Raw genomic sequence first — 18,996 nt, 5'->3', positions numbered from 1 at the left:
CCCGGACAGATGAGTTAGTAGCCCTTAGAAATTAAACATAATTGGATTATCGTGATTTTCCCAACCAATTAGTTTATCTAATTAGTCAGGGCCGTAGCACCAAATTCTGGGCCCCTATACAAGAAGTCCGGAAGGGCCCCCCCCCCAGGGCCATACCCAAACATATCACTGAGTCGCAGAAAATGCGTAATTAATTAATTAATTAGTAATTAGTATCACACGTCTCCAATCTTGAAATCATTCATTCACCCTATTTAAATGGAGGATAGTAGCTACTTTGTAATTTTGTAGCCTTGGTGCACCACACCAACATGGAGTAGAGAGAGCAAAAGAGCGAGTTGTCTTAGTAGATGAGAAAGAAAATAAAAGACCAGCATGGTAAAGCTACAAGAAGCTTGATGTTTCTGTGATAAGATGTTGCAAATATTATTAAGAACTGTAGCCACCCTCCCTCGGCGTGGCCTCAAAAGAAAAATCGACCCCAGATTGAACAGAAGGATAGTGTGAATGGTAAGAAAGGAACCAAGGAGAACTGCCAAAGAGATTCAAGCTGAACTCCAAGGTGAAGGTAGACCAGTTGCTGAATGAACCATCCATAATTTTTTGAGTGACAAGGAACAATACTTATGTTCTTGGGACAGATGAGTCAAAACTGGAGCTTTTTGGCAAAGTCACATCAGTTCTATGTTCACAGACACACACACAAAAAAAGCTTTCAAAGAAAAGAACACTTTAAATAGTGCAAATAAATACAGTGAAACATGGAGGAGGCCCAGTTAGGTTTCTGGGCTGCTTTCCTGTGCCTGGCACAGGGTGTCTTGAATCTGTGCAGGGCACAATTAAATAGACTATCAAGGCATTCTGGAACAAAACGTACTGCCCAATGTCAGAAAGCTGTCTTAGTCACAGGCCATAGATCCTCCAGCAGGACAATGCACACAGCTAAGAGCACCCTAACATGGATACAAACAGTTTTGAAGTGGCCTTCTGAGTCCTGATCTGAATCCTATCAAACATCTATGGAAAGAGCTGGAACTTGCAGTCTGGAGAAGACACCCATCAAACCTGAGCCAGCTGGAGCAGGCTGCTCAGGAACACGAGCACAAGTCAGTGAGCGCTCCAGAACATGTTGGATTGCAGTGATTGCCACTAAAGGTTGTGCAATAAAATACTAGGATCCCATAATGTTAGTTTTTATAATTATAGTTTTACTATTTACAATGTTATGTTAGGACAGGAAATTCTTATATATTAAATATGGAATAAACAATAGTGGATGCCAATGACTTGTCACTTTTCAGTTATTTCAGAAGCAATTCTGCATTCTTTGTTTTTTTTTGTGGAGGGGTGCCAACACTAATTTGAACAGGTCTGTAAATTTCCACTTATACATACAACTTCTGTGTTTGTTTGCGCATGTCTGTGCTAAGCTACACTGTCAGCCTTGGCATCTTGCATGGATGTGAAAGAGGCTAAATGCTTTTGTTTTAATACCACTACCATACTGCAAATACTTTAGTAACCTTTTGCCTGTTTCAGGTTGGACTGAATTAGCAAAGGCTGGGAGATATGGAGGCTAGAATATATACTGTGTTTGTAAAGGGCCATGTGAGTCTGCCTCTCTGGTTCTCTCACATGGTTACTCTGGGGTCACTGATACCAGAAACACTTGTATCACTCAAGAAACACATACATGAATCACTGAAACAAGTTACTCTCAAAGAAAATGTCATAACCACATTGTGAAACGGGATGGCGTCCAAAGTTCAGTATAGAAATGAATGTCCCTTTCTCCATTGCAGACAGGAGTTGCGGCCACTAGCACTGTGGTGACCCTGGTGCACACTAAACAAAGCTGTTGTCAGGTAAAGAGCAGTCTGAAGGCCTGAGAGAAATGAGGGTTGTCACTACGACCCCGGCACTGCCTAGCTCTTTACCCTGCCAGGAAACAACCCACTCCAGATCGATCCAGCGCCCAATTACACGTCTGGAGAAGGGCGGACATATGTCATTTAAGCTGTTTTCTTTTGCTGCCACGTGGTGTTACTTGTAGTGGAGTGGCAGAGTGGGTTTGATCCTTTAATTTCACAGAGAGTGAGTGTGTGTGTGTGTGTGTGTGTGTGTGTGTGTGTAAACAAAAGGTTCAATAGGCCTTTATGTGAATACAATATATGCATTGTTGACGTGCTGGACTACATCAAAGCTAGCGGCCTGTATATTGACAATGGAGTAAAGCATTATGGGCTTTTCCAGCAATTACGTTGAGAGCTATGTCACTGGACACTGTGAGTATCCACATACAAAACACTAGAAACAAATTATACTGGTGGCGCCCCAAGAATGAAGACACTGCTGTGATGAAAGCTTTGAGCACTCACTGTAAACCACTTGCATCCAAAGTCGTCAGAAAAACCTGTGATGGGCGCAAGCAACTTCCTGTTTATTTGTGCTCTGCATGTCATGACGTACCTCCACCAGCTTGTTGGCGTGCTCGCGGAACACCTGGGCGTACTCCTTCACCTCCTTCTCGTTGCCGCTCTTGGCCGCCTCGATGAGCACCAGCAGGGGAACGTTGGTCTCCAGGAAGGAGTCCGAGATGTGGTCCATCACCGCCTTCCTCAGCTGGGGACGGAGGAGAGGGGGGTTAGTGGGACCAAGGTTCAACTTTTTCGCTGTTGTGTATTTATAATGACTGTGCGGTGCGTCTGAATGCAAATCCTATGTAGGAGAGCGTTTGACTTTGTGCACCTTCGAAATCGCCGTGGACATATTTTTCCTTCCATAATATGGACTCAAACATTGTAAAAGCTAAACTTTTGACTGTGTACGGATGCATACAACCAACAACACCATAACAATTTCTGCATAGAAGCCTATCAGTGTGTGGCAGAGAATGTCAGATTAGTTCCTCAGCAACAGTATGAACGAGGTGGACATCAGTTAGTGTAGTAGTTAGTGTTCACTGTGTGGTATGGGAGCTGCACAGAAAGGGAGCGCAAGGCCCTTCGTATTGTGATCAGGTCTGCTGAGTTCATCATTGGCAGGAAGCTCCCGGCCCTACAGGACACCTACCACACACGATGCCTCAGGACAGCTGGCAGGGTCCTAAGAGACTGTTACCACCCATCCTTCAGTTTTTTTACCCTGTTGCCTTCTGGCAGGTGATACTGAAGCATTCGGTCTCGCAGACGCAGCCTGGAGAATAGTTTCTTTCCAAGGGCCATGAGGCTTCTGAATGGACAGTGATACACTTTCACCACTTCCTCACTAGCCACTTTACACACTGTCATTTTCAGCCACTGGTTGCACCATCAGCAATATTGCACTAATTTGTTACCCCACTTGTCTTTAGGTTAGTATAGGTATATAAGGTTGGTATATATTATAATGTGTATTAGAGGTTTAGTATACTGTATTGTATATTATTTTGTATATTTAGGAGGTTATTCTATTATAATTTAACTTATCATAGGTGTAATATAGGTTGTGAGTACTTATATGTTATGCCAGGTTGCTTTGCGTTGTGTTGTCCTAAGAACTTCAGTGCCCAGGCTGACCCTGTGTTGTTTTGTGCATCTGACAATAAAAGACTTGAATACTGTGTTCATGTGTATGGTCCCCTTTTTGTGTTGAGCGAGGGAAAGAGAAAGGGACAGAGAGGGACAGAGAGAGAGAGAGAGAGAGAAAGATAAATAGCTACATAGAAAGGAAACATGCATTGAGTCCATGAGGAAAAATTCACAAGCGGCAGTAGGGCCAGAATGGACAGCCGAAGTCATAAAAATGGCCGCCCGAAAGTAGTCATGTTCCCCATGAGGCCTTTTACGAGGGTGTGCTCCATGGCTACTATATTTGTTTATAGAATAATTTTGTGCTAAACTGGCATAGGGCAGGCTCTTTTCTCCGCTCAGTGCTAAATGGACACTGATGGTATTCACAGTCTCAGGATACTCAACAGTGAAACAGACTGGAGGGAATTGTGGTAAAAATGACAATAGACAGGTGCTTCATCTTAGAAAGAAATCCAGTTAGTCTCACAGGACTCTGAAGAGATCTGCTACTGAGGCAGGCAAACACACACACGCCCATGCAGACACACACACACATGCCCATGCAGACACACACACACACACGCGCACGTGTTGTAATCGTTTTAGACTGAACCTGTTAAATTTGTCTTCTTGCACAAGTACAAAGAACAACTGCATGGGACTAATTAACTATTTGAAATGAAGTCTTCGGATGTGGGAATTTGCAGGACTTGAGAGGACATCATTCATAATTAGCTGTAAAGAAAACATTATTGCTGCGTGTTCCTATATAAAACATTTAGAGGGCGGTGGTGGACTGGGAAGGGGTTGGAGCGCCGGTGATTGACAAGGGCAGAATACTGCTACCCAGCAATAATTATCAGCGCGTCAAGCAATTAAAAACTTAACTATCAGTGTCCACAGACTTTAATGATAAATTATGGCTTCATGACGTGTCAGTATGGACTACACAACCTGCTTCTTGGAGAACAGTGAGCTAGATCAGCAGCTGGGCCAGGACATAATCCAAATACCCCAAACTACTTTTCCCATATAATTGTTCTGCCTTCCTGGCAATGATGGGAAAGAGGCAAGAAAACAATGGCCATCTCCAGTATTGAAACTGGACATACCTACAAGTTAAAAGTTGGCAGTTGAAAGAAAATGATGGCGTTAGAAAGAGAGAGAAAGATGGAAAGAGAGAGACAGAGATGAGGTACTGTATTTCAATCTTAGGGCTGTGTTCAATAGGCAAGGCACCTGGGCATGAAATTCAGAAAAAGAGGAGGGGGTGGAGGGTTGGGGGGCAGCGAGGAGAGTTGATGCAAGGTAATGATCCCTCTCCCACTGTGCCAATCATCTCATCTATCCCTCTTAATGAACCCTGGCTGCTTTGCTTAATAACCTTTAATAAAGACCCGTCTACTAAATAAGACTATTCTCTTTGCGTTTCTCTGTGCTCCAAGCCAGAGGAAGTGGCATCTCAACAAAAGGGTTGTCCACTGAGAACGTATCATGGTGCAACAATGCCTTAATCTCTCCAGATCAAATACTGTACAATCAATGGAAATGACCTGGAGTGAACTTGTTGACTGTTCTTGACACAGTTGGTAGATGAATCAGTTGTAAATGCCTCCATGCTTTAGGGACCGTCTGCCTGAAGAGGGGGTAGGAACTGACGATGAGACATCAGACTGGGAGAGGATGACCCTGTTCCTCCGTCTCTGCCTGCACCTTCAGCATCCTGGTGCCCACACCACACCCACACATCCAACTTCAATCTCTCAGACCTCTGTCTCCCTCCCTCTTTCTCTCTTTGGGCCAGCTCTCCCTCATACATCATGTGGACGTCTTGTGTGGCGACAGAGACAGACTTGTTCAAGAGTACTTTTGACGAGGGGAAGAAGTAGCTTGAAGGGACAGACTCAATTGTAATCCATGCAGACAGTTTGAGTCCACAAGCTCAGAGCGGGTTGCGTGCTGAAGACAAAGCCTTTTTCACAGACCATAAAGTCCTCCAAAGGTTTTTATTTTCTTCCTCAAGCCCTTCTAGTAACCTTTGAACTGAGCTGATGTCTTTTGGAAACGGTACGACCCAATTACAGGCAATCCAAGAACTCCACTTCAGTTGAAAACGCTTAATGTCTCCATTGTCGTCAATGGAATCACAGTTTCCGTCAAGTAATCTCACTGCTAAATTGGAAAGAGAAAGGGGTCCAACTTGACAAAGAGCATGTCACAGATTTCTTCCTGTCTGCAAAAACAGGGAGAGGAAAATTGGAAATGGTAAGGACAGGGCGAACGAGTGCTTGAGCGTAAATTGCTTTCGGCGACTTCTCCCCCAAACGTTTGATGGCTTGTAAACTACCTGTACTTCACACTACCCTCATCCCTTATCCTCATCCGTCTTTGTCATGTCTTCTCATCTGTGCCATGACTTTGTGGAGGAATACAGAGGCGCTGCAGTGATGTCTGCGCAGATAAAATGGTAACAGTTGAAAACAATAAAAATTCAAGATCCATATACTTAACGGATTCTGGGAGATGGATATCGCCACAGTTCACTGATAAAATTGAGTGTTTGTGATCTTCAAAAATGAGATAAGCAGCTTATTTAGCAAATGTGCTTTCTTTATGAGAAACTGTGAGGTTCTTCTTCTTTGGCGAAGAGAAGGAAAGGGCGGGGGAATTAGGGACCTGTTCATACACAAACACAGATGTCAGAGGGAACAGATCTAAGGGATACTTCATGACAGTCTCTGTCTCTGTTTCATAACATGCCACTGAATATTGTGCCAGCCGGTGCTAGGCATGGTGCATGTAGACTTCACATCTGAGATGGATGCATTTACACAAACACAAACAACACCGATGGTTGTGTAGACACACAAACACGCTCACACGCACACGCATGCACAAACACAGGCCGATTCAGATGCACACACACGATGGAAACAATTATAAATAAAAGAGGTACCTATCAGAGAGGAAACAAGGATAATCCAATTATGAAAAGGGACAACAAAAATCATTGCAGGACTTTTAAAAGTAGCATTCCGAGTGGTATTCCCCACGGCACTCCCGTGCGCTGCTCTTGTGATTTAGCCCAGATAGCCTGAGGTGCCTTGGGGTCAGTGTCGGAAAGTTTCTTATTAAAATGTCAAGAGCAATCACAGGATAAATGGCCGGGCGGGCTGTGGCTGGGAAAACAGCCTGTGCAAATCAAAATTAAGTAATAGTGTTCATATTTGATATTGGCTGTCTGTGTGAGGATGATAGGTGAGGGACCAAGGGAGAAGGGGAGGAGTGGAGGAGAGAGAGAGAGAGAGACAGAGAGAGAAAGAGAGAGAGAGAGAGAGAGAGAGAGAGAGAGAGTGGGGTGAGAGATATTGGAGACGTACTGTAAGAGGACTTTGGCCTGAAAACCCATGTGCAGGTACGACCTTGTTGAACCCAGGTGAGAGAAACCAGTGATGCTACAGCTACAGGACCACATACAGCTACTGAGCCGTGGCCGGGGAGAGAAAGATGGATATGCCTCAGCTCTATAATGAGTACCAATGTTATGGATGACTCGATCACTCCTCCCTCTGTCCTCCCTCCATCTTTCCATCTCATCTATCCCTCATGGCAGTTCAGAGACTGGCAGACTGTTATGGAAGAGCCCTCGCAGGATGTGTGCTCATGTATGTTTGACTGTGAAAGAGATGGCACGAGAGTGAGCATGTTTGTGTGTCAATGTCTTTGTGTTTATGTAGGGTGCACCATTACACGTGTGTGTGTGTGTGTGTGTCGGTGTGTGTGTGTGTGTGTGTGTGTGTGTGTGCGTGTGTGTTTGGGGGCTCACTGGAGGGCAAACCCTGCTGACAGCACTGCCATCTGTTTGGTTGACATGCCGTGTCATTTTTCAGTGCAGCTTCTTTCTCATTCAACTTCCTGTTCTGACTGTAAATAAAGGTGAAAACACTTATTATCTTCTTCCTGTTCTCTCTTCCTTATCTTGGTAAATGACACTGCAATATTGCCAACAATGACCTCAAGTACAGTACAGTACTTTTGATGAAAATCTTTAATGTGTTGCAGCCTATCTAGGCTGATGGCTGGGATTTCTAATTGTTTGTGGAAACAAAGCACAGCATTCAGCTCAGCACAGCTGTCCCCCCACCCCACCCCTCCCTCCCTCCCCCTCCTACACCCCTCCCTCTCCCACACCCCTCGGCACACTACTCCAAACCAATCATCCAACATCTGTAATAATGAACACATCAAGAACACAATTGGAGGAATGGCTTGTTGTGTTCCACTTTTACCTTCTTTTCTGTCTTGATAATTGGTTTGTTGAAACTGGTTGTTGATGGTGGGAGGCCCCTGAAAGACCTGACATGACGCAGGTGAGGCCCCTGAAAGACCTGACATGACGCAGGTGAGGCCCCTGAAAGACCTGACATGACGCAGGTGAGGCCCCTGAAAGACCTGACATGACGCAGGTGTTTGTTACAGAGAGCAGGGGCCAGGCTCAGGTCTGTCCTTAGTGATGTTGGGAGGTGGAGGCTGGTTTCACAGGACGTCCTCCACTTATTTCTTAACCCCAATTAGTCCTTTTCATCACAGGCGAAGAACAGCTGGAATGCTAAATGTACCTCCTGTACACCCCCCCCCCCCCTCTTCTTCTCCCGCTCTCTGTTCTTTCTGTATTATTTCTCTCGTACTGCCTCCCTCCACTTCCCACTCTCTCCATCACTTTCCTTTCTTTTCTTAGGTCCCCCTCCCCTTCCCCCCTCCCTCATACAGTCATTTTCTCACTCACAATTACCCCTCCAGTCTTAAAGGCACACAGAGCCAGTTGGGGCCATCAGAGCAGGGCAGTATGGGAAATTGCAGGGTCTGTCAGAGGGGTCCACTGAACTTCACCTCCCAGAGTCCTCGGCTAAAGAGGCCTGACTAATGCACTATTGAGCTGTAGATATCAGGATGTGTGTGTGAATAATGTACGTGTGTGTGTGTTGCCATGTGCCATTGTCTCTCTTGACCATGAGTTGGATTAACGAGCCGCCTCAAATTGCCGTCCAAACAAAGAATATGGACTGGCCTCCAGAGGCCTCTTGTTTAGGGGGTGTAATTGTTGGTGCAACTGCTTGATTGTCTGAATAGAATTGGAGTACATTTTTTAAATGTTTCACAAGGTTATACAAATGTTTTTGTATTATATTCATTGATAGATATGTGAAGTACCCTTAAAATACAGGAGCTTGGAAATGGTATTTGCTTACAAAGACCAGTTTAGCCGCTTCTCTCCACCTTGGTCTTCTACTCCCTAACAAAGCTCTGTAGAGTGGCTCACATTCCCCATCACACAGCGAGGCCACTGGGCTGTAAATAAGATCCAGACCTCTCTCTCTCTCTTTTCCCCGCTACCCCTCGCTCTTCCTCTGTCTCTCTGGAATCAATGGGTCCCTGCTTCCTCGTTCCCTGGGCCTGTTAGTCTGTGTGCAGAACACTGTGTCAGACTGCATGGCTGACCTAACCAGTATCCTGGATAAGCTAGCGCAGGCTTGGAGGCCTGCAGGCTGGAGGAGGCTCAAAGCTCTGCGTGGCTGGAGACTCACACACCAGTCCCTCAGCCACATGACTGGAGAAGTCACGGAGCAGAACCCGTATAGATAACAATAGGGAGGGGAGGGGGATTTCATTTTCTTGTTGTAGATTTCTTGGTCGTATTTTGAATCACTGTGAGACACCTTTGGTCTGAAAGTCAAGGACGTGTCAGCGGCCGTCCAGCCGGCGCACACGGGCGCTCCGCACTTGGGACAGGTGATTGCTGAGAAGTCCGTCTGGAGACGGTAGGTGGCTGCTCTACGCCACATCACAGCTACTCTCTGGATCCGCTGGAACCATCACAAGGATTTATTCACTGATAACTTCATTCTATGTGCCTGGTTTTCTCATTTAATCAATACTGTGGCGGATCAAAGCTGGATCCTATTAGTTGTTCCCGTGGCTATAATTTGCAGATGTGGGGTACATATGTCTGGTGACGAGATGGGCGGATCTCATTCAGCTCGCATGACAGCTGCTGCTGGTGACATGAGATGGTAATGTTACCTTGCACCTCCTATAACTGTAGGAAAAAATCACTACACATATACTTCCAATTGGCTGGATTGTTGCTATATATGCACTTGTACTATCCTTTGTGTTCTCTCACACACACGGGAAAGGAATCACTTCTTTCCCCTGAACAGTTCAAACCTGTAGCCTGACACCGTTTATGAGTTACACGACATGCATACAAGTTCAGCCAAGTGGGATTACTATTAGAAATCTGTTTGACTATATAATATAATAATGACTTTTTGAACAGCTCTTTTTGGGAGTCGCTCATTTCTGTCGAGGCAGCCCTCAGGTGAGGATGAGTCTGGAGTCAATGTACTACTGCTCTGCCCTGAGAGCAACATTGTTCCATACACATGCCACCAGATAGAGAGTGGGGTTTATGCAAGAATTAGAAGTGATGGGGAAAATTACAAGGGGGGGGGGGGGGTAAAATGACTGGGAGGGGGGGATGAGGGGGGCAAGTTAAGCGAGTAAATCAGGACTATTAAACATTTTTCATTTCCTTTAAACCACTTTACTGTGCCATAAAAAGTCATGCAATAAACATCTCTAGCGCTTTAATACAGCGATAGATAATGACATAAATGTCTTAAGAGGATTAAAAATGGCTGGCCTTGCAAATCTGTAAACAGCTATCCTCCCTTCTTTTGGTGTATTTGTCTGGGAGGTCATGTGCTGGCTGTCTACCTGACAACCAGCCTGACTACAGTCAGGTACACCTGTGCAGTTGGTCCACAGACCTTTGCAATTGCAAAGGTTACCAGCAAAAGGAGTAGAGAGGAAATGAAAGAGATTAAAAAAGGAAAGGTGGGACTTTGAATAAAAAATGTCTGCTAAATAAATGAAATGTAAAAATGTGGATGTAATGGAAGGGTGGGCGGAGCAGAGCAGCGTCACGTGGGGATTGGCTCGCCGCAAGGCGCACCTTGGCGGTGGAGGCGGTCTTCTCACGGTGCAGAGGGATCTAAGGGTAATTTATGCCTGAAGCAAACCTCCCCCCCCCCCCCCCCCCCCCCCCCCCCCCCCTGCCACTGAGAAAACAAGCGAGTGTTGAGGCAGTAATTCTTGACCTGTGTGGGTCACTTTTAGCGCATGTGTGTTTGCACAATCAAGATTTACTCTGGGTGGGGGGAAACATTTGATAGAGGGCCTTTCACTTAAACTTGCAATCTAAACCCCCTGTATATCTTGCCGTTTGAATATGCCGTGTTTTCAGTACTGCTCGGTCAAGCGTTGTAGATGTGCCATATTGTGGGGGATTGCATGAGCGCCTTGTGTGGTTTTCATGCGCAGGAGTGAGAACGCAATGGTGTGTGTATTTGTGTCAGACAGAGTGTAGCACACATGCTTCATATAAAGCTTAGCTACTGAGACCAAGTTTCATGATGTTTCTGTACAAGTACATTTAGTGTGAGTGTGAGTGTGAGGGGGGAAGGAGGGGGCCGTTCACAGTGACAGCAGACAGTAGGGTTTGAAAGTCACATGATCAACTCTAAAAGGCCATTAGGTGATCCTGACAGCTGAGCGCTGCAGTGCTTCTCTCTGTACAGTCCTCTCTCTTGACAAGGACGATAGAGGTGTCAATCTGTGTGTCTCTACACTTGCACTGAGGGAATGTGAACACACACCTACCACACACACACACACACAAACACAAATTTGGCAGGGCCTCTCTACCACTGTGGAGCAATGTTGTTTATCTGGGTTAAACACCTATTTGGAAGTCCTGGGTAATGGGATTTGAAATGACGTTGTCTTATACTTCAAGCTGAATGTAGATGCAAACAGTGAGGCTCGGCACAAAATATTAATAAGCAGAGATACATGTTGCTTTGTATAAGGTCTTCGAAAAGTAGTTCTCATTTCAAATCTAACAAACAAATCTATTTTGTACATGCTTTATATAGGCCCATTTCCTTCATTTGTTCATATTGTTTTTCCATTCTAAGATTTTTTTAAAGTACACTACCATAGGTAGATAGAGAATACAGCATTTTCTTGAACATTTTGGAAGTGAAAAAGTATCCATTTCACTTTTTATCTCTGTCACTAAACAGAAATGGGTTAGGGCCCTCCTAGTTTAGCCACAACTGCACAGAAACATTGTAGTTTGGGAGGTAATAGCCCAGCTGCTGATTATGGTGTTAGAAACCAGAGCTCCAGGTGGCTGTAATCAATAATACTGAAAGGCAGGAACATTTGGGTTCTTTAGGCCGAGTGAGGAAGGAGCTGTGCTGCACATAGACTTCTAACTAACGGAGGGAGCAGTGTGCTAAAATACAAATAATTATTTAAACCAATTATACAATAAGTGCAAAAAGACTTTTTGAGCCATCATGGATGATGGAAGTTTGTGCTCGGAAGGCAGTTTACTTTGTGAGTCTACCTTGAGTGGTCAACAGAATCTCAAATGGAGATGTGATCTTTTGGTATGTTTTTTTAAGTCTCAGCATTGAAACTTACAGAGGGACTTGTTGAACTTGTTGGTTAGTTGTAACTTGTTGGTTAGTTGTAACTGAGTTAACTAGATTATATTATTGTTGCTTGCTTTCCTACAGGTACACTCTTGCACTTTTGAGGTTCATGTTGTTTATTTTGTAACTTGTTTAACTACTTGCTCTTATGTTTCTTCCCATTGGCACTTGGTTGCTTATCACAATGTATGCTCATGTTTTGGCGTCCTGCAATATTTTTTGCGGCTATCTCGTTGTTTATAATCATTGACCTATGCACTTTTTGTAAAGCTCTCTCTTGGAAGTCGCTTTGGATATAAGCGTCTGCTAATGAATAAATGTAAACGTAAATGTAATTAAATAATGTTTTAGTCCCAACTTACAATGGATTTGTGCTTGGAGTACAAAACGGAATTCATAGGCTCAGACCTAACATGGGGCTTGGGTCTGAGCCAATGACAGGGCTCTCTGACTCAGTGCTGCTATAGGTGTTTCAGCATGGCACCTACCTGTCTGCGAAGGTCGCGGGTCTTCTTGGTCATCTTGTCGATGGCGGAGTTCAAAGGGTCACCTTTCTCTTTTCTGCCAGTCTGTGTGATAGGAGAAGAGAAAATAAGGTGTTAGTTTAGCTGAGTTACTCAGGTAGCACTCACAGATGGAACGCATCAACATACACACACTTTACATTGGGAGAACAGAAATGCTATTCGTTTTTTCCCTTCAAATGAAATTGCCAAAGTTATGAAAGGCATTTCAAAGATTTCAGGCTTTACCTGCTCTTTACTAAGAGCATCCCTGAGCAGCACAGCTATGGGGCCTTACCACAATAGCAAAGTGCTACAGTAACAACCACATGAGACTAATAACCAAGGTATGCCAGACTTCTAAGAAATGAAGGGAAATAAACCAGCTGAAAAGAAGTTCCTCAAGAACAAAAACATGGCCTTCCAGAGCAATGTGCTAATTGAAAAATGAAGGAACTGGTTTCAACCAACTGCACAGCATGCACTGCAGCGTGCTAAGTAGCTCATGTCAATCTAGTCCCCCCATATTATTCCTGCTTCTGTGCTTATTGCATGTCCCTTCAAGTCGTCTCTGTTTCTGTCAGAATACTGAAAGAGAGGAGGCTAATGCGGTAACATACTGTTAGCCCCCGTGACTTGGAGGTGAACTGGAAGGCGTGAGGGACAGGTCGCTGTGTCGCTGGGTTAGCTTAGCTCCCACACCCGCTCCAACTCCCCTGGGCCTCTTAGCCAGACAGCCCACAGCTGGCTGAGTCAGTGCTCCCTAGGGGACAGTATCACCCCCCCCCCTCACCCACTTCTGTCTATCTTATTCCCTCACTCTCTCTTTTCAGTGTTCCTGCCTTGGAGTGATGCAAGAGATGGAGGGGTTAGAGTGATGGTGGTAGGGGGGTCGAGGTACATGTGGTAGGTCAAAAAACCTTTATAGAGTAGGCGGACACTAGATGAACAGAGAAGAAAAAAAAGACAGTCTGTTCAGGTGGTCTGGAGCCACAAACTGCAGGTAGTGGATCAGAGCTGGGGGTAATTCACCATGGAATGACTGTAGGGTAAAAACTGTACAGTCTACCGAGAAGGCATCAGAACTGATTGCATTCCAGTCCATGGTGTTGAGATTTCAAAGCGGTCTCTTAATTGCCCGATAGCTTGCTGTCGTTTCGGTAGCTGACCCCTTAGAGCGAACAGGGTCCCATATGATGAAAAAAAAAAAACTTTTCATCTCATGCGATTTAGAGGAGCTGCTTTGAATGTAGAATGCATGTGTGTGCGTTTGTCCAGAAGTGTACATATTGTATGAGTGTGTGTGTGGATGTGTGCGTGTGTTTGTGTGGGTGGGCCCTCTGACCAGCCTTGATAGAGGGTGATTGAATCGTGGATGGTGTCTGGCAAGCCAGGGTAAGTGGTCAAGGGACGGGGGGGAATCATCTGTGCTGTCTAACGCCCTTGTGCCCCACAATCAGCCATGAGGACAGAAGGAGGGAGGGAGGGCTGCGTTTGTGTGGATAACCAAACTTAAATAGATGTCCATGCAGAACGGTATTCAAGGGGAGGATTGGGTCTAGGCCAGAGTTGTTCAGATGGGCTGAATCGCCACAGTTGATACATGATACAAGCACAATTGTAAACCGTGGATAATTATATCAACAGACAGCAGTGCAGAGTGCCGGCTGCTTTGGTATGGCGGTGTTCTGTCGAACACACTTTATCGATGCACAGAATTAAACGTGTGGTTGCTTGGCAACCCCTGACAATCAATCTACCATGTTAACATCATCATCTTATCAAGGACAGACTTGGTGCTCACCACTACTCTGTTAGCAGGGGTCGAAATGTCTGGTTTGTGAGGTCATCTACACATGGGCTGTGAGCAGAAGGGATTGTCACACTGTAAAACTCCACTTTAACTCGCTCATTATCTGGCTGGGGAAGCCATGACAAACCTGGTCTGGTCTCCTGCACACACGGGGACACACACACCTGAACACACACACACTCACGCAAGTCCACGTCAGACAGACTGTCGATTAGGAAAAGGCTCCCTTCCTGTGGTTCCTGCGAGTGTGTGTCATCAGCCACCTATAAACTAGATTTTTCCCCATTAGCCTGGGAACGACCTCCAACCATATGGAGGGGCCAGTTGTGTGTCGTCAGAGTGTTAACACTCATTTCCAACGCCCCCGGCTGTCAAGAGACATCACATATAATGTCTTGAGGGACTTCTTTGTCCGCAGGGTGCAATCCGCTGCCGGGCCTAGGTGTTGAACTCTGGGTAATGTAGTAGAACTGGCCTAGTTTGTGAAAAAGGAACAATGTACATTCCTGTACTAGGAGAAAAAAAGAAAAGAAAAAAATACAATCCCAAAATAAAATCAATCACTTCTAAATACCACAAATATTCTTTAACCAATTCAATAATTAAATAAAGACACAAAGTAACACTTTTTAGGTAGTACAGTGAAAGGGTGGTTGCATATCTAGCCAGTGTGTCACTGTGGCAGATGTCTACAGCACATAGTACTGCCATTTCCCCAGTCTCACACATGCAATGAGTACGCAAGGTATTTAGAGTGACAGCTAACCCGCCCTGCTGTCCCTCTGCCTCACAGAGGCCCTCTGGGCTCCGGGGTGTTGATAAGGGGCCGGACATATGTCTCAATAGAACCTCTCTCCCGTGGGGCCACGGGTGCGTACACACGTGATGGGGATCGGTGGAGCTGAAGTGACGCTGTACCGGGGGCTGTCGTTAAGACGGATCTCAATCCCTGTTCCGGATGAAACATGGCCGCCATGTCCTTGGCCAAGGCACCCGACTGCATGGGTTTCCATATAGACGTTATGACATTGGGAATGAATTGTTTGTCTTCCGCCCCCGCGGTCAGGCTGTGTGTGTGTGTGTCCTAACAGTAATAAAGCACTGCATATGTTGGCGCGCAGGGCGATGCACCAAACCGAGCGGAGAGGCTCACAAACGGGACGGATACGCCTGGGCAAGAGGCCCACATTCAACAAGGCAAGCCCAGCCATCACACCAGGCTGGCAGGTGTGTGAAGCTGGTGGGGTGTGTCTGTGTGTGTGTGTGTGTGTGTGTGTCTGTGTGTGTGTGAGACGGGTGTGACAGTAGATTAATCAGTGTTTGCGCTGTACTCCATGCTCCGTGTGTGAGAGCGGATCCTCTTGCACCAGGGGGACGAGGGGAGAAGGTGTCCACGAGGGCTGACACACTCACACACTCACACACTCACCCACTCACCCCCACACACTCACCCACACACAAACCGCAGTCTTAACGGCAGACCAGACTACATCAGTCATTGGGCTGCCTGGAGAGCAACATGCTAATGTGTCATTTAAGAGCCAGAGGGAGGGTGCAGGATTAAAGAGCTCTCGCCAGAATGAAAAAGCAGACTGAGTGAGAGGACTTGAGAGGGCTCCTCAGAGTCACTACTCTTCTTAAACCGAGAACCACTTCTCAAAATACAGCCTGACATAGAAAAAGGCCCAGGGTCACACAAACACTTGGCCCTTCCCTTTTTACACAATGCCGACTAGTATGAGGTCATCCTAATTCCAATCTGTAGAAACAGCAAAAATCCCATTTTAACATAATTTTATTTAATCAATAATCACATTGGCCTGCATCCCCAAGCTCCCAAATATGTGTTAAGCAGATGGTATTAAGTCTGATTGAGCGACCTGGATTCTTCAAGGACGCAGAAACCCATCACACCCCCACACCTGGACAATTATTGAAAATTAATAGGATAAAATAAGTACCAGAAAAGAAATACTGTGCATTTCCTTTGTGGCTCACAGTTAGAACTTCTCACCTGCCGGCCACCCCCAAGCGGGTTCAACATTTCTAATTAAATACAATCTGTACCTCATACTACTTCTATATGTGTACAAATGATATTGTGTAGCTACATTGTTTATCGTTATATCTACATTATAAATATGAATACATTTTAGAAGGCCATTTATTTTGTAGTTATGTCCCTTGCCCCCTCCGCCACATACACGTGCAGGCCTGCAGGAATTAATATCAGGCTGCTGGTGTTTAAAAGGATAAAAAAAAAAAAGATAAATTAAAACTTATGTACGCATGAATGTCCACCCACTCTGTCAACAGTGGGCCCTGCCAATGAATCATAGGTTAAAGCCTGTTAGAGTGAGGCCACATGACAGCCCTGTGTGTGTGTGTGTGTGTGTGTCTGTTTACGGTATGTCTATGTGTTTGTGTTTGTGTGTGTGTGTGTGTGAACCTGTATGCCAATAATTAAGTGAGTGATTTTTGTTAAACTTTAAAACTGTACTTTGTTAAGTCCAAACTACTGATTTGTGTGTGTCCTCATGAATCCCCACACAGCTATGACATAACAGCACAGTAGGGACCCCACCTGTCATGATGTGATGATTTGTGGCACAGCGTATGGCATAATGGAATACACATGTTGGGCTTTGGGGACACATCCCATTTATCAAATATTACTGTCCATTTCTATCATTCTATTTATTTGTATTTCTTGTTCTGGTTTTAATTCTCTAAAGTCCTAGGGTGTGTGTGTGTTTGTGTGTGTGTGCGTGCATGTGTGTGTGTGAGTAAGAGGGAGGGAGGAAGGAAGAGGGGGAGTGAAAGACAAATCTGAAGAGAGCATCAACACATACCGCCCCTCCCCTAAAACTATTCCCTAGTAAGGCTTTTGGTTCACTGTCTAAGACTATATTGCCTAAGTGCATTGTAGGATGTCTGGTCTAATAAAGAGATGAAGGGGGACACGTGGAACAGAGGGAAAAGGGAAGAGAGGGAGAAAGATAGAGGAAGAAGATATATTTTTCCACACGAAAGTTATTTTTTTATCCCTCTATTGCTCCATGGCTCAGTGTGCTAAATTATATCAATTTAGGCGCTTGATTAAGAGGCAACGAGATGTAGAATTACTGTCCTGGATGGTTAACTTGACTGTCTTAGAGCTGAGGTGGGGAGTGAGGGAGACAAAGAGAGAGATAGAGAGAAAGAGAGAGATAAACAGAGAAGAGAGAGCAGCCATGTTGGAGACCAGTAGATAATGGATAGCCAATTGCCAGATGCTCATTAAGATAAGTTGAGCTCCCTTAGTAGGAGCGGGAAATGAGACAATCTGACTTGTTCTCATTAAGTGGAAGCTACTAGCTGGTGGAGTCACGGCGACGGCTATCTGCCAGCTTGATTACAGGATAGAAACACAGAAAACACACGCTTCCCTGCCTCTGAAAGGATAGAATGTGACAGAGAGAGAGGTTACGTTGAATGTGCTGATAATGAAAGAGACAATGGTTCCTCGGTGCCGTTGTGTGCGTGTGTGTGCATGTGTGCGTGCGTGTGTGCCCTCAGCCTTGATGAGAGTGATTAAATAAGGGTCATGGGTCAGGGACCCACTAGACTGCTGCTACTTAGCCTCCTTCACACATCCTCAGCACTGCCCCCGGAGGTAAGCTAACCAAGCAGCCTGTTTAGAAGGGGCGGGGGGGGGGGGGGGAGAGAAGAGGGAGGGGGCAAAGAGAGGAAAAAGGGAAAGTTGAGGAGAAAAGGAAACCATCCTGCAGCAGTAGCTCAGTCTAGCTGGAGCAACGTAGCCTGTAGACTACCTGCACTGAATGGCAAGCAGGGAGGGATGGAGGGAGGCAGGGACAGAGGGAGGGGGGGAGGGAGGCAAGGAGAGGTGGGTAGAGAGAGAACGACGTGAGAGGGGTGAGAACGTGTATGGGGAGGGATGGATAGAGAAAAATGAAAGAGGGATGGAAGGTTCCTGACACTACTGACACACTCTGTTTAAACTGAAGGGCCAAGAGATGCCTATTTATCAAACAGAGCAACTGGCTATTTTGAACACTGATACATGCTTTAGTGTGTGTGTGTGTATATCCTGGAGAAGGAGAGTGTTGCAAGCACTACTCATGGACACAAAGTGCAGACAAAACAAAAACAACTGGAGGGAAAAATGATCTGAAGCACTTAAGAAACAAAATGTGTTCAGTCTTGTTTTGCCTGTGCTTGAAGAACACACACTGCAAATACATGTGTGTACTAGTGCGTGTGGGTATCCATACATGTGTGAGACGCGCACACGCACACACTGACCAGTTAATAGTTAAAAAAACCCAGTTCTGAACTGGGGGGACGTAATCATATTTCATCATCTCCTTCTCTTTCATGTATTCTTTCATTGCACCCCGTGTGATGGATCAGCAGGACTATGTGCTGTCTGGAGGCACTGAGGGATCTCAGCCCGCCATCCCAGGGGCACATGGGAAATATCAGTCCCTGCCGTGCGTCAGACAAATGGTATTCGACTCCTGCCATCAGTCTGTCACCAACACCTGACCCTGCTAGGCAGC

The 18,996-nt window shown here is 45.5% G+C and overlaps 1 protein-coding gene across 1 annotated transcript in view; it reads right to left on the bottom strand.

The window, feature by feature from the left end:
• The window catches only part of ctnna2 (catenin (cadherin-associated protein), alpha 2), a 64,391-nt gene extending 51,710 nt beyond the window's left edge, over positions 1-12,681 (bottom strand). The window contains exons 1-2 of the mRNA XM_047045094.1: positions 12,607-12,681; positions 2,470-2,622 (exon numbers count right to left, since the gene is read on the bottom strand). Of these exons, the coding sequence (XP_046901050.1) occupies positions 2,470-2,622; positions 12,607-12,639 (186 nt within the window). The 5' untranslated portion in view covers positions 12,640-12,681. The remainder of the gene's footprint in view (positions 1-2,469; positions 2,623-12,606) is intronic.
• Between the last annotated feature and the right edge of the window lie 6,315 nt (positions 12,682-18,996).

This window comes from Hypomesus transpacificus, chromosome 22, assembly GCF_021917145.1.
Source record: "Hypomesus transpacificus isolate Combined female chromosome 22, fHypTra1, whole genome shotgun sequence".
NCBI classification, from domain to species: domain Eukaryota; kingdom Metazoa; phylum Chordata; class Actinopteri; order Osmeriformes; family Osmeridae; genus Hypomesus; species Hypomesus transpacificus.
This window is presented reverse-complemented; position numbering and strand designations above follow the sequence as displayed.